A 13911-nucleotide genomic window follows, 5' to 3' on the forward strand; every position below is an offset into this window, starting at 1 on the left:
TCTGCACTGCGTGTCCTCGGGCGCACACCCCTTCCCCTCTCAGAGCCTCAGGTCCCCTGTCAGGAAATAAAGCAGGGCCTGATTTTCAAGTACTTCCGGCAGGAACAGTGGGAACGGAGGGGCTGAACGTAGGGTCTGGGGCGCTCTCCTTCCTTGACCGCGCCTCCGCCCCTCTCCATACCTCAGTTTCCCCACGGCGAAAAGGGAAGAAAGGAGGTGATTTATAAGTCTCTCCCGCCTCTGTGCTTCTAGGAACTCGGGCGACGGGTGGGGGGCGAAGTGAGGGGTCGCTGCCCCGGCCCTGGGTTCGAAACTTCGCTCCCTCCCTGGCTGCCGGACCCGAGTCAGCGCTCGTGCCCTCGGCGGGCCTCAGTTTCCCCAGCCTCCCCGCCGGGCGCCGGGGCGCCGAGGGCCGGGGGTCCCAGGGGCACAGCCCCCCGCGGCTGCGCGCTGGGCCGGACGGATGACATCACCGGGCCGGGGGCGGGGAGCGAGCGGGAGGGAGCGGGAGGGCCTCCTCCGCGCCAGGCTCAGCGCCCGGTCGGGCTCCGTCGGGCGGCCGCGGCCATGACGCAGGGTCCGGGCGGGCGCGCGGCCCCCGCGCCCCCCGCACCCCCGGAGCCTGAGGCGCCCACCACCTTCTGCGCGCTGCTGCCGCGCATGCCGCAGTGGAAGTTCGCGGCCCCAGCCGGCTTCCTGGGACGGGGCCCGGCGGCGGCGCGGGCGGCGGGGGGCGCGGGGGCGGCAGAGGGGGCCGAGTCCGGGGCCGAGTCCGAGCCCGAGCCGGCCGGCTCGGCCGGCGTCCCGGCGCTGGCGGCGGCGGTCCTGGGCGCCTGCGAGCCGCGCTGCGCCGCGCCCTGCCCCCTGCCTGCGCTCAGCCGCTGCCGGGCCGCCGGGGCGCGGGGGTCGCGGGGCGCGCGGGGGGCGGCCGGGCCCCCGGACGCCGCCGCCGACGAGTGGATCCGCAAAGGCAGCTTCATCCACAAGCCGGCGCACGGCTGGCTACACCCGGACGCCAGGGTCCTGGGGCCCGGGGTCTCCTACATCGTTCGGGTGAGTGGGCCGGCGCGACCCTGAGATCCCACCCTCCCCGGAGCCCCAGCCTGGGCACAGGGGCTCCCATCCCCCACTTCTTTCTCTTGGACACTCTGGACGCTGAGAGCCAGGTCTCTTTCCGTCCCTCCTTCTCTCCCCATCACCCTAGACCCCCATCGCCAGCCCGCGCTCAGCGGGCCGCCACCACCCGGGAGGCGCTGGGGTCCAGGTTCCCACGGCGTCACGTGGGGAGGGGCGGGGAGAGGGCGGCTGGTGGGAGGGGGGCACGCATGCGCGGGTTAAGCTGAGCCCCCGTTCCGTCGGCCAGAGTCTGGGGGGGGGATGACGCGGGTGGGGGCGTCCTGCTACCCAGACCCCCCACTGAAACCTCCTTCCCAGACAACAGAATCGGAGACCTTGGCCTGAGGTGGGGCGCAGAAGGGCCGGGCCCCGCTAGGCCCCAGGATTCGAGATGTGAGACTCCGGGAACTTGGAAGGTGCCCTAAGGGAACGGGTCTTTATTTGTCCTGGTTTTATTATGAAACTTTCGGACGTACAGAAACGTGGGCCGAAGGCCGGCCCGTACTTGCACCCACGCCTGTGAACGTTGCACGCTCCCCGCTCAGCCTGTCTGCCCCTGTGTGTAGTTTTTGATGAACCATCAGGAGGCAAGCGGCCCGGGGTGGGGGGGGGGAAGACGCTCCGTGAAATGCTTCCGCACGGACCCCCGGCCCACCAGGCCCCTGCCCATGCACAGTTCATTGTCATATCCAGGGTCCGGCAGTATTCACAGCGCCTCAGTCTGGTTTCTGGGGCCAGGATCCTGGAGGTCTGTGTCTTTGCAGTTGGTTGTTTTGTCTTTGGTTCTTTTACAACCTCTCCCCCCTCGCCCCCCCCACCCCCCGTACTGCGTTGAATAGTATCTCCCCCAGATTCATGACCTTCGGAACCTGTGAATATGTTTTTTATTTGGAAATAGAGTCTTTGTCGACATAATCAAGTTAAGATGAGATCACACTGGATTAGGGCGGTCCTATTGCGTAAGAAGAGGGAGATTTGGACACAAACGCACCGGGAGGGCCCACGTGACAATAGGGGGAGAAATGGAGCCATGCGTCCACAAGCCAAGGGACACTGAGGGTGGCCGCTCACCACCACCAGACACTGGAAGAGGCGGGAAGGGCCCTGCCCTGAGCCCCTCGCCCCCAGGGAGCAGGGCCCTGTCACACCTTGATTCCCAACTTCCAGCCTCCAGAACTGTAGGGTCAGGGTTAGATTTCTGTTGTTTTAAGCCCCCGGTTTGTGGTGCTTTGTTGTGGCGGCCCCCAGTGGCCTTGACTTTAGTCCATGTGTGGTCCAGGCAGGGTCCACTGCATCCCGGAAGCCTGTTAGACATGCCGGGCCTCAGGCTGCCCCAAACTCTGGGTCTGTCTGTTCTCTCCTGGTGTCTTCTAACTTGGCTGTGGCCCCTTCTTTTGCTGAATCTCAGCTTCACTGGATTCAAGACTGATTTTGTAGTGAGATGTTTTGTGGGTGATGCCTTGGGCTTCGCACCACATCCCCTCAGGGGCGAGCTGTGTCTGCCCAACGGCCATGGTCACGGGGATTAGGAGTGTTCAGAATTCAGATACTCGCGTTGTTGAGGTGTAGGCTGTTGGATTATTCCAATGATCTTGACGTTTTCATCGATGCAGCAAATATTTAATGCATGCCTCGCCCTGCCAGGTGCTGATGGTATGGTAGGAAATGGGAAAGATCTGATCCCTGCTCTTACGGGGCTCAGATTTCTAGAGGGAGAGGCTGACAGTAAATAAATAAGAGACAAACAGGGAAATGGCAGACACTGGTAGATGCTGTGCAGAAATTACAATCAAGTGATGTCAGAGCAAGAGACTGGTGGCTGCTTTTAGCCGGGCTGGTGGGCGAGGCGCCTCTCAGGAGATGACATTTAAGCTGAGACCTGAAGCCACGGCAGCCCCAGACGTGAAACGATTGGAGAGAGAGAGTCCGAGGCAGGGGCTCAGTGGGCACATTCGGGGAGCCGCCGGAGACCCACGTGGTGGGGCTGATGGAGGGAGAGAAGAGCAGGAATAAGATTTGGGGGCTGTGGGGAGAAGCTTGGCTTTGGATGGTTCTAGGCAGGGTCGCAGGGCAGCGTTGGAGCTGAAAGGATCTTTCCTGTGGAAATGGGCTGGAGGTGGGGCTGGAAGGGCAGCAGAGATACCTAGGAGGAGGCTGGGGAGCAGTCGGGTGAGCAGAGATGCAATGGACCAGGGCAGCGTGGGGGTGGGGAGAAAGGGGCCACAGCGTCCATGTTGGAGACAAGCCGGCAGGAGTCGCTGGCTGATGGGTGTGGTGCCCTGACTCTGGCTGCCTGGAGAGGCGCGGCCCCCCCGGGGCCTGAACCAGCCTCAGTGCCCTGCTCTTCCCCTGGGAGCCGCTTGTCTCCCTGCACCCGCATCCACCAGGTGTCCTGAGAGCCACGGAGTCCCCTCCCGGTTCACAGAGAAGTGTGAAGTCAAGGCAGGAGCAGCCGTATCCCAAATTACGCAGGGACAGGCAGGTCCGACCCTGGGTCCTCAAGAGGGGATGTGCTGTTCCCACTTATGTAAGGTGGGGAAACTGAGGCACAGAGAGGTAGGGCGGTTACATGGTGAGAATCCAGGACCAAACCCAGAGCTGAGGTTCCTTTCAGAGCCTGAACTCGCTGCCACCTGGCAACTACCGGGGTGGTTGGCAGACTAACGGCCCCAAAGACGTCCCCGTCCTGGTCCCGGGCCCCGAGGATGTGTCACCTCACAAGGCAGAGAGGACTTTGCAGGAGGGATTAAGTTAAGAACCCCGAGATGGGGAGGACCCTCGATTCCCCGGGGGGCCCAGCGTCATCCCAGGGTCCTTATAAGAGGGAGGCGGGAGGGTCAGAGGCAGAGAGACGGGAGATGCTGCGCTGCTGGCTGTGAGGATGCAGCAGGGGCCGCGAGCCAGGGATGTGGCGCCTCTAGAAGCTGGAAAAGGCGGGAACCGATGCTCCCCTGGAGCCTCTGGAAGGACCGGCCCTGCCCTCGCCTGGATTTAGCCCCGTGAGACTCCTGTGGACTCCTGACCTCTAGAACTGTAAGGGAATACATTTATGTTAAATTTGTGGTAATTCGTTACAGCAGCAAGAGGAAACTAATACAGGAGCTGACTCACCTACCTGATGTCACAGAACCCTCACAAAACCCTGTAATGGTCCCTATTTTGAGACAAGAAAAGGGAGACTCAGCGAGCAGTGATGCAATCAGGGCACCTGGGTTTCTAGATACTAGTGTGGAGCCTCCAACCCTGAGATTTCCTACCTGGTTTCTAGGGGAGGAAACGGAGGCACAGCCACGTCAAGGAGCCCGGCAAGGGTGGTAGCAGCTGCGGTGCCTTTAGCGGCATTGCTGCAGTCCTGACTCAGAGCAGTTTAGACCCACAAGGACATTGATCATCTCACGTGAGAAGCAGCCCCGGGCGGGTGGCGGCTCTGGGGTTGGTTAATTTCACAGCTTGGTGACCTTGTCATGGATTCACGTTCTTTTCATCTGTGTTGGGGTGAATAGTGTCCCCAACCTGATTTGGAAATAGGGTCTTTGCAGATGTCATTAGGTAAGAAGAGGTCCTCCTGCATTCGGGTGGCCCTGGACCTAGTGACTGGTGGCCTTGAGAGAAAGCCATCTGAAGACATGCGTGCAGACGCTGGCCACGCAGCTCGAGGCCAGGGAGGCCGGAGGGCGGCTACAGCAGAGGTCGGAAGGTGCGGGAAGGAGCCTCCCCTGGAGGCTCTGGGAGGACCCGGCCCTGCGACACCTGGGTGAGAGGTGTCTGGCCTCCAGGACTGGGAGACAAGAAACTTCTGCTGTTTTGAGATGCCCAGCTTGTGGGGCTTTGTCACAGCCATCCCCAGAAACGCATGCAGCACCCTTGCCATGCCTTTCCTTTCTCAGATCAGTTCCTCTGTCCCCTCACCCTCCAGAAAAGAGCCCTCTTCCTGCCAGGTCCTTCTGTGAATAAGGATGCCTTTTCCAGAAAGCCCCAGACTGTGTCCTGTGACGTTCCCTAAACTGCCTGTGGGATTAGCCTAGACCAGTGCTGCCCAGAGGATCTCTCTGCGACGTGGAATGTTCCAGATCCTTGTTGTCCCATTGGTAGCCACATGTGGCCACGAGCACTCGAATGGGGCTGGTGCAGCTGAAGGACTCAACTTTAATTTTGCTTCATTTTAAGCTAAGTTCAAGTGGTCGTCTGGCACTCTGTCTCCCTGTTGGACGGCTCTGGTCTAGATGGATACTTGCCCCGTCTGTGGATCCATCCCGTTTCCTTCCATCGGGGCTGTTTCCACGCCGGGCACTTCTCCTTTTGTTACCGAGTCCAAGCTTGTACTGCTCTATGCAGGACAGGCCAATAAATCGAGAGCCGAGTCGTTGGGGCAAGGAATAGCGACTTGATCTGGAGAAGACAGTGGACTTGCGTCCCAAAGAGCCATCTTCCCTGAGAGAGCGTGCAGGATTCTTTCATACTGAAAGGGGCGGGACTAAAGCCAAGCACTTCCTGGTTCCCGTCAGCCTCCGGAGGGCAGGTGTTAATTTCTTCCTCCTGCAGGAGGCAGGATTCCCGGCGATGGGCCATTGTGTTTAAGCTTTTAGGCAACATCCCCGCAGTGATTAGTTTGTAATAGAATACAAGGTTTCTTCCCTATTACACTTTTACGAAAATTCTACTAACAAGCCCTTTCTGCTTTTCGAGGTGCCCTCACCGTGCGCTCTCTGGAGTTTCTCACGAGGAAGGCTTTGAATGGGGCACAGAGGGACCGAGAGCTGCCCCAGGGGCCCAGGCCTGGCTGTCTCCATCGCTCAGTCTTTCCTGAAGGCTGGTCTCGTAGGTGGTGGTGTGTGGGGAACCTTGGGAGGTTAGCTGGGCTCAGGTGTTTTTAGCTGCAAATGCAGCTGATTCCTTGAAGGCAAGGGGTAGGATGGCTCTAGGGTGGATTAATTCAATGACTTGACCATATCCCTGAAGCCCCAGGTCTTTCCATCTTTTCCACTGCTGTCTTCAGCATGCCGGCTTAGCTGTCCTCATGGTCACAAAAGAGCGGCCACAGCACCAGGTATCGCATGCAGATCCAACCATGTCCACTGGAAGAAAAGGCCATCCCTTTCGTTCTTCTCCCCACACCTCACTGGCCGGAGATGTCAAACTCCATTCATGGCAGGGGAGGTGGGCCACCAAATTGGCTTGAACCAGTGCTGAGCAGAGTGTGGTGCCCAGACATCGGGGAACTTGTTATAAATGCACATTCTTGGGCTCCACCCCAGACCTGCTGAGTCAGAAACTCTGGGGTGGGCCTGGTGAACAATGTTTTACAAGCCTGCCGGCTGATTCCAACACCCACTCATGTTTGAGAACCACCAGCTTAAGACAGCTGCTTGCAATACTGTTGAATTAACCACTGCTCATTTATAACTAGTGTTTTGTAACCTCCACCCTGAAATGAACATCATATATATAACACCTACCTGCACATTTATTTCCCCCCCAAATCAATATGAGGTAATAAAACAGCAATAAAAAGGAGAAACACAGAGGCAGCAATTCACTATAACGTAGAATATGTTTCAGTGTTTAAACGCGTAAGCTTCTCTAGGCGCACAGCGACAGAGACAGAAGCCACCGTTCACAAAACAGCTACAAACAGCTCTAGGGTTACTCTGGCAACTCCAGTACCACCATTAGAGTTGCTGCAGGCCATGTGATTTTCAAAATAGCAGACAACTCTTGGTAAAGCCTGAATGACACTAAATGAAGCCTTCTGTCAATATACAAGATAGTTCCATTAAATTCGATGCGTATTAAAACCATACCAAAATGTTAAGCATAGAATTACTATGTGATCCAGAAATTCTACTTCTTGGTATACACCCGAAAGAGCAGGAGGTTTATAAATACATGACTGGCTATATGGGTGAGGTTGAGTGAGTGTGTGTGTGTGTGTGCATCTAGGGAGGAGATAAGTATTTTTCTCTTATGGGAATTGAGCAGGAACTCAGATATTTGCACACCCATGTTCATAGCAACACTATTCACAACAGCCAAAAGCCAGAAATAACCCAAGTGTCCATTGATGGGTGAATGAATAAAACGTGATCCAGCCACACAGTGGAATATCACTCAGCCTTAAAAAGGAAGGAGGTTCTGACACCTGCTACACCATGGATGAAACTTGAGGACGTGATGCTCAGTGAGAGAAGCCAGACACAGGACAGATACTGTGTGATTCCATGCACAGGGGGTCCCTGGGGGAGTCACATCCACAGAGACAGGAAGTAGGTGGTGGGGGCCAGGGGCTGGGGGAGGGGTGGGGAGTCAGCGTTTCATGGGGACAGAGCTTCAGTTTGGGGAGATGGGAAAGTTCTAGAGATGATGGTGGGGACGGTTGCACGACAATGTGAAGGTGCTTAGTGCCACTGAATTGTGCACTTACAAATGGTTAAAATGTTAAATTTAATGTTACGTGTATTTTGCCACAGTAGAAAAGAAAACAAACCAAAAATGCCCTAGATGCTTTGAGTTCTGTGTAAAATGGTGTTAGGTTGGAGTCGTGGTGAATGTTAAGGGCTTTTCACAAACGCGAACGCCCAGGAGGATGCTCTGAAGTCCTTGGGGACCCAGGACCAGCGTCAGTGCAGGGCTCCCCAGATTTTGGAGGAGTGCACCCCACGATTTTGCAGGCTGCCCCTGAGTTTGTGTCGGCCCTCAGCTGGGCTCATGATGCTCGCGACGGGCTCACCTTGTGCGTTTTTGGCAGGGAGCATGGAGGCCAGCTCTGCCACCCTCTGTGCGTCTGGTCAGGAGACAGGGGTGCCCGTGCATCCCGACGCGGCTGCTGGAAACTTTGATCGCTTGGTGTACGGGGGAGAGTGGCGTCCCCCCAGATTCATGTCCGCCGGGCCTCAGAATGTGACTTCATTTGGAAATAGGGTCTTTGCTGGTGCAATCAGGTTAAAGTGAGGTCCTCCTAGAGCAGGATGGGCCGTAGATCTAGGGTGACTGATGTCCTTCTCAGAAGAGGGAAATCTGGACACAGACACACAGGGAGCGGCCGCGTGCCCACAGAGGAAGGGGCCGGAGGGGTGTGTCTGCAAGCCCAGGCCTGCCGGCCACCGCCAGTAGCTGGAAGAGTCAGGAAGGGCCTCCCTTGGGCCTCCAGCTGGGGCGCGGCCCTGCCTCACCTGGATGCTGGGCGTCAGATCCCCAGGACTGGGAGACACGGAGTCTCTGTTGTTCGAGGCTGCCCCCCCAGGAGACTAACGCACTCAGTTAAGGTGACATTTCTCCCTGGTAAAGGCCCCATTTGTTTCTGTTTTAATCAATACATATCTGTGGGGATGTACTTTTTTTTGGTCAGACCTTTAAAAGGGAAGGGTAACATAGGTGTGTTCAAGCGTGCACGGCAGTCCGCTGCCGCCCAGGGCCCCCTCGCTGGCCCCCCCCCCCCCCCGAGTGCCCACCATCCGGGCCTCTCCGCCCAGAGCCCTGTGTGTCTGTTCCCCATCTGCATCTGGGAGGGGACTCTGACACTCTGCAAGCAGCCTGGTGCCCAATAAACGTTCACTAACTCGTCTTAGCAAAAATGGACAATTCTGCCCGGATGGACACTTTTCATTTTGATAATTATATGTTTATTTTAATGGTTATTAGGAAACAATGCTAGGCATCAAACCCAGGTTTTATGGTAGCCATATGCAGTTTCCTCTTTTCTTCATGCACATTTTTTCTTTCTTTTTTTTTTTTTTTGGTCGCACCATGCAGCTTGTGGGATTTTAGTTCCCCGACCTGGGGTTGAACCCGGGCTCTCGGCCATGAGAGCTCGGAGTCCTAACCACTGGAACGCCAGGGAATTCCCACTCATGCACATTTTCTTTTCTTTTTCTGTTTTTTGCTTTCTCCTCCTGGTTTTTGCACATTTTTTTAAAACTGAGATGTAATTCAGTGTCATAAAACTTACTCATTTAAGCTGTACAATTTAGTGGTTCTTAGTGCACTTGCAGATTTGTGAAACACTCATTATGATCTAGTTCCAGAACATTCTCATGACCCCAGAGGAAGCCCCGTCCCCATGAACAGTCACTCTCCACCCCCTCCCTGTCCCCTGACAACCAGGAACCCACTCCCTGTGCCCTGTTCTGGACATTTCCCATCAATGGAATCATACACTGTGTGTGCTTCTGTGTCTGGCTTCTCTCACTGAGCATCGTGTTCTCAGGGTCCATCCACGTGGTAGCGAGTGGCGGGGCTTCTCTCCTTTTCATGGCCAAGTAATGTTCCAGTGTGTGGATGGATGACATTTTGTTTATCCATTCACCAGTTTATGGACTTTGGGGTTGTTTTCTACAGTTGCCTTCAGAAATAAACTCAGTTATGTTTATAAATGGAGTTTATTTAAAATGAAAACACTAAGTAGTAATGGTACAGGGCCTATGGCACCGTGAGGGGTGGAGCGTCCTGCGGGGAGTGTGGTGAGCTGGGTGCTCGTCCTGTGTCTGCCCTGGTGTGCTGTGTGAACTTGGCTGGGTCCCTTTCCTGCTCTGGGCCTCAGTTTCCCCACTTGTAACTCAGTTTTCCCCTTACATCCTAGGGCGGGCTCTGGGTTGCCTCTGTTTCTGCGTTGGCAAAAGGGAAGGTGGGCTGCAAATCCACCGTTTGGGGTCCCCTCCCGGCCTTCTCTGTCGGTCTCCCGGGGGCAGCTGTAACAAATGACCACAAACTCGGCAGTTAAAACTACAGAAATGTATTCTCTCCCGGTTCTGGAGGCCAGAAGTCCAAAATCAAGGTGTTGGCAGGCTGGTTCCTTCTGAGGCTCTGAAGGAGAGTCTGTCTCCAAGCTTCTGGGGCCACAGCCCTGCCTCCAGCTCCACATGCCTTCTCCCTGCGTGTCTGTCTCTCAGCCCCCCTCTGCCTTTCTTCTGTGAGGACGTGTGGCATCGGATTTAGGGCCGATCCTAAATCCAGGACCATCTGACCTTGACATCCCTAACCTGGTTGTATCTGCAGAGGTTCCCTTCCACTAAGGTCCCTCTCACAGGCTGTGAGGCTGGGCATGTGGACAGACCCTCCTCGGGCTGTCACCCACACACCACGGCTGGCCTTCGGAGACTTTGGGATCCTAGGTCAGAGGTCGTGCTCCCTGGCAGGCCCAAGGCTGAATTTGACCTCTGTCTTTTTTTTTTTTTTCTGTCTTCTATTTAAAAATAAAAATTCCTTGTCATCGTTTACAAATTGGGGCGTTTCAGGCAAAAGCCCTGGATTTCAGGTGGTCTGGCAACACTGGGCCCCTCTGGCCCCTGAGCGTGTAGTTTGCTGCAGTCCTCACCACTTCCTGCAGGGCCGGGGGACCCTCCAGAGCCCAGGCTGTGGGTTCAGATCCTATTTCTGCCGCCTACGACCTGTGACTGCTAACAGGTTACAGAGCCCTCGGGGCTGTTTCCCGAGGGGTAATGTTGTCGCCGTAGTGCGGGCTTTGGGTGGAGCGTGTTGACAGGTCATGTGTGCAGCACACTTGGAACAGGGCCCGACATAAGACAAATGGCTTATCAGAGTCATCGCTGCCTGGCACTCGCTTCAGCCGCCCGCTTACCTTCCCTGCCTTCGTAGCGTGTTCTCCACCCTCCGGGAAGGGGACCCGTGTTGCATCTCCTCTCCCGTGCAGTTGAGTTGTGCCCCCACTTCACCCAGGGAGGGGCTGGGGGCCCTGGGAGAATTTCAGTCATGCAACCAGAATGAGCTGTACACTAGTCAGGGTGAATTAGACCCCTCACGCCCTGGGTCCCTGCAGCACTGACACCCCACGCAGATGCATGCTCTGTTAGAGGGAGGGTACCTGCTGAGCAGCCAGCACCCACCAAAGCTGTCCACTCAGTGTGAGAGTCTACTTTGGGGGCAGGGGCCACAGCTAATTCTCTTCGAGGTTCTACATGTCTAACGCATGCCTGGCACATAGTCCCTGCGGACCTGTCTGTCTGTCCGTCCCTCCATCTACCTGTCCATCCATCACCCATCCATCATCCATCATCCTTCCATCATCTGTCATCCATCCATCCATCTATCCATCCATCCATCCTCCATCCATCATTCATCCATCCTCCATCCATCATTCATCTATCCTCCATCCATCCATCGTCCATCATCCATCCATCATTCATCATCCTTCCATCATCTGTCATCCATCCATCATCCATCATCCATTCATCATCCATCATCCATCATTCATCCATCCTCCATCCATCATTCATCCATCCTCCATCCATCATTCATCTATCCTCCATCCATCCATCGTCCATCATCCATCCATCATTCATCATCCATCCATCATTCATCATCCATCATCCATCATCAATCCATCCATCCATCCATCATCCATCCACACATCGTCTATCATCCATCCAATGAAGGTGAGACACATCAGTTCACCTCCCTGCTTAAAGCTGTCCCACGGCCCCCCAAGTTGCTCACAATGAAACCCAACCCCTCATCACAGCTCCAGGGTCCCGCATCCTCTCATCTCTCATTGCTCCTTGGTTCTCTGCTCCAGCCACACTGGAGTGAGTCTTTGGTCTCTCCAAGCTTGTTCCCACTTCTGGCCTGTACATGCTGTTCCCATTGCCTGGATCTTCACGTGGCTTGCTCCCTCTCTTCCCCTGGTCACTGTCTAGGTAACTTCTGCTGTGTAACAAACCATCGCACAACCTAGTGCATGAAAACAACAAACACTTTTTATTTCTTGTGGTGCTGTGGGTCGGCTGGGGCTGAATGGTCTCCTCCTTCACATGGCGATTGGCTCCATGTCAGCTGGGGAGATGGGGGTGGGCCATGTGTCTCGTCATCAGGCAGGCTACCCCGGCAGGGTCGCAGGGTCCCAAGAGCAGCAGGGGAGCAAGCTCCGGTGACGGGTGCCTGTGCCTGTCTGTGTGCTGCTTGCATCATGGCCAACCCAGGGCCTGGATGGGGGAGGGGAGGAGCTGGTGGCCACTTTTACAGTCAGCCAACGGCATCTGTAGAAGCAGCCGCTGTGTCCTGCTAGAGCTTGTCACCCACACACGTGCATGCGCACACACACACACACACACACACACTGTCCACACGTGCTGTGTACACGTGTGCTCCTCCTTGGCCCCCTTGTCCACACAAAAGGCACTGTGCCTTCTAGTCGGCGCCTTGCTCTTTCTACGACTGCAGACTCTTCCATTCGCAGTACCGCGATTTGTTTAGGTTTAGCAAAGATACAGGCTGCCCAGTTAAATTTAGAGTTCCCATGAACACGAACAATCGTCAGCATAAGCATGTCTTGTGCGTTATTTGGGACATACTTACACGGAGAAAATATCCATCGTTTATGGGAAATTCCAACCTAACTGGCGTCCTGGGTTGGACCTCACAACCCTAGACGTGTCGAGTTTTGGGGTGTCTGCAATTTCTTGCTTATTCCTTCAGTGCTGCAAGCCCTGCAGGAAGGGAGGGGCAGGCGGCGGGGGGCAGGGCTGCAGAGCAGGGCCGGGTGTCGGGTCGAGCGCGGATGGGGGTGGGGGGTGGGCAGGGCACCCCGGGGCCAGCATAGGAAGGCATACTCCGCACCGGGCTGTGGTGGCAGTAAATACCCGCGCAGCTGCCCCAGCGCCAGTCCTGCGGGGGCGGGGGCCGGAGCCCTGGGGGGAAGGTGGAGTATGGCTCCCAACAGCCACCTGCGCACACATAGGGAGCCCGCAGACTGGTGTGTCTGTGGGATAAAGTCCTCAAGATGGAGTTTCAAGGTCAAAGCATGTGTGCGTGTATCATTTTTTAAAAGCCGAGGGGACTTCCCGGTGGCACAGTGGCTACGACTCCACGCTCCCAGTGCGGGGCGCCTGGGTTCGATCCCTGGTCAGGGAACTGGATCCCACATGCATGCCGCAACTAAAGACCCCGCATTCCGCAACTAAAGATCCTGCATGCCGCAGTGAAGATCCCGCATGCCGCAACTAAAGAAAAAATGATCTCACATGCTGCAACTAAAAGATCCTGTGTGCCGCGACTAAGACCCGGTGCAGCCAAATAAGTAAGTAAATAAATAAATATTTTTAAAAATTGAAGTAAAATTCACATAACTAAGTTAACCATTAACCATTATTTATTTATTTTCTTTCTTTATTTCTTTTCTTTTCTTTTTTTTTTTTGACTGCGTCAGGTCTTAGTTGCGGCACACGGGATCTTTCGTTGCGGCGCCCGGGCTTCTCTCTAGTTGTGGCCTGTGGGGTTTTTTTCTTTCTGTAGTTGTGGCTCGCGGGCTCCAGGGCGCGTGGGCTCTGTAGTTTGTAGCACGCGGGCTCTCTCGTTGAGGTGCGCAGGCTCAGTAGTTGTGGTGCGCAGGCGTAGTTGCCCCGCGGCATGTGGGATCTTAGTTCCCCAACCAGGATCGAACCCGCGTCCCCTGAATTGGAAGGCAGATTCTTTACCACTGGACCACCAGGGAAGTCCCTACCATTAACCTTTTTAAAATTTTGTTTTTAAAATTTATTTATCTTTGGCTGCATTGGGTCTTTGTTGGTGCACGCGGGCCTCACCCAGTTGCGGCGAGCTGGGGTCACTCCCCGCTGCAGTGCGCGGGCTTCTCATTGTGGCGGCTTCTCTTGTTGAAGAGCATGGGCTCTAGGTGCGCGGGCTTCAGTAGTTGTGGCTCGCGGGCTCTAGAGCACAGGCTCAGTAGTTGTGGCGCACGGGCTTAGTTGCTCCGCAGCATGTGGGATCTTCCCGGACCAGGGCTCGAACCCGTGTCCCCTGCATCGGTAGATGGATTCCCAATCACTGCGCCACCAGGGAAGTCCC

At 55.8% G+C, this 13911-nt stretch overlaps 1 protein-coding gene across 2 annotated transcripts in view; it reads left to right on the plus strand.

Annotated features, from left to right (window-relative positions):
• The first annotated feature begins 551 nt into the window (after positions 1-551).
• SHC2 (SHC adaptor protein 2) overlaps positions 552-13911 on the plus strand; it is a 29783-nt gene continuing 16423 nt past the window's right edge. For both annotated transcript variants that reach the window (XM_061190971.1, XM_061190972.1), the window contains exon 1: positions 552-1053. In XM_061190971.1, coding sequence (XP_061046954.1) covers positions 568-1053 — 486 coding nt within the window. In that variant the 5' untranslated portion in view covers positions 552-567. The remainder of the gene's footprint in view (positions 1054-13911) is intronic.

This window comes from Eubalaena glacialis, chromosome 4 (assembly GCF_028564815.1).
Source record: "Eubalaena glacialis isolate mEubGla1 chromosome 4, mEubGla1.1.hap2.+ XY, whole genome shotgun sequence".
Taxonomy (NCBI): domain Eukaryota; kingdom Metazoa; phylum Chordata; class Mammalia; order Artiodactyla; family Balaenidae; genus Eubalaena; species Eubalaena glacialis.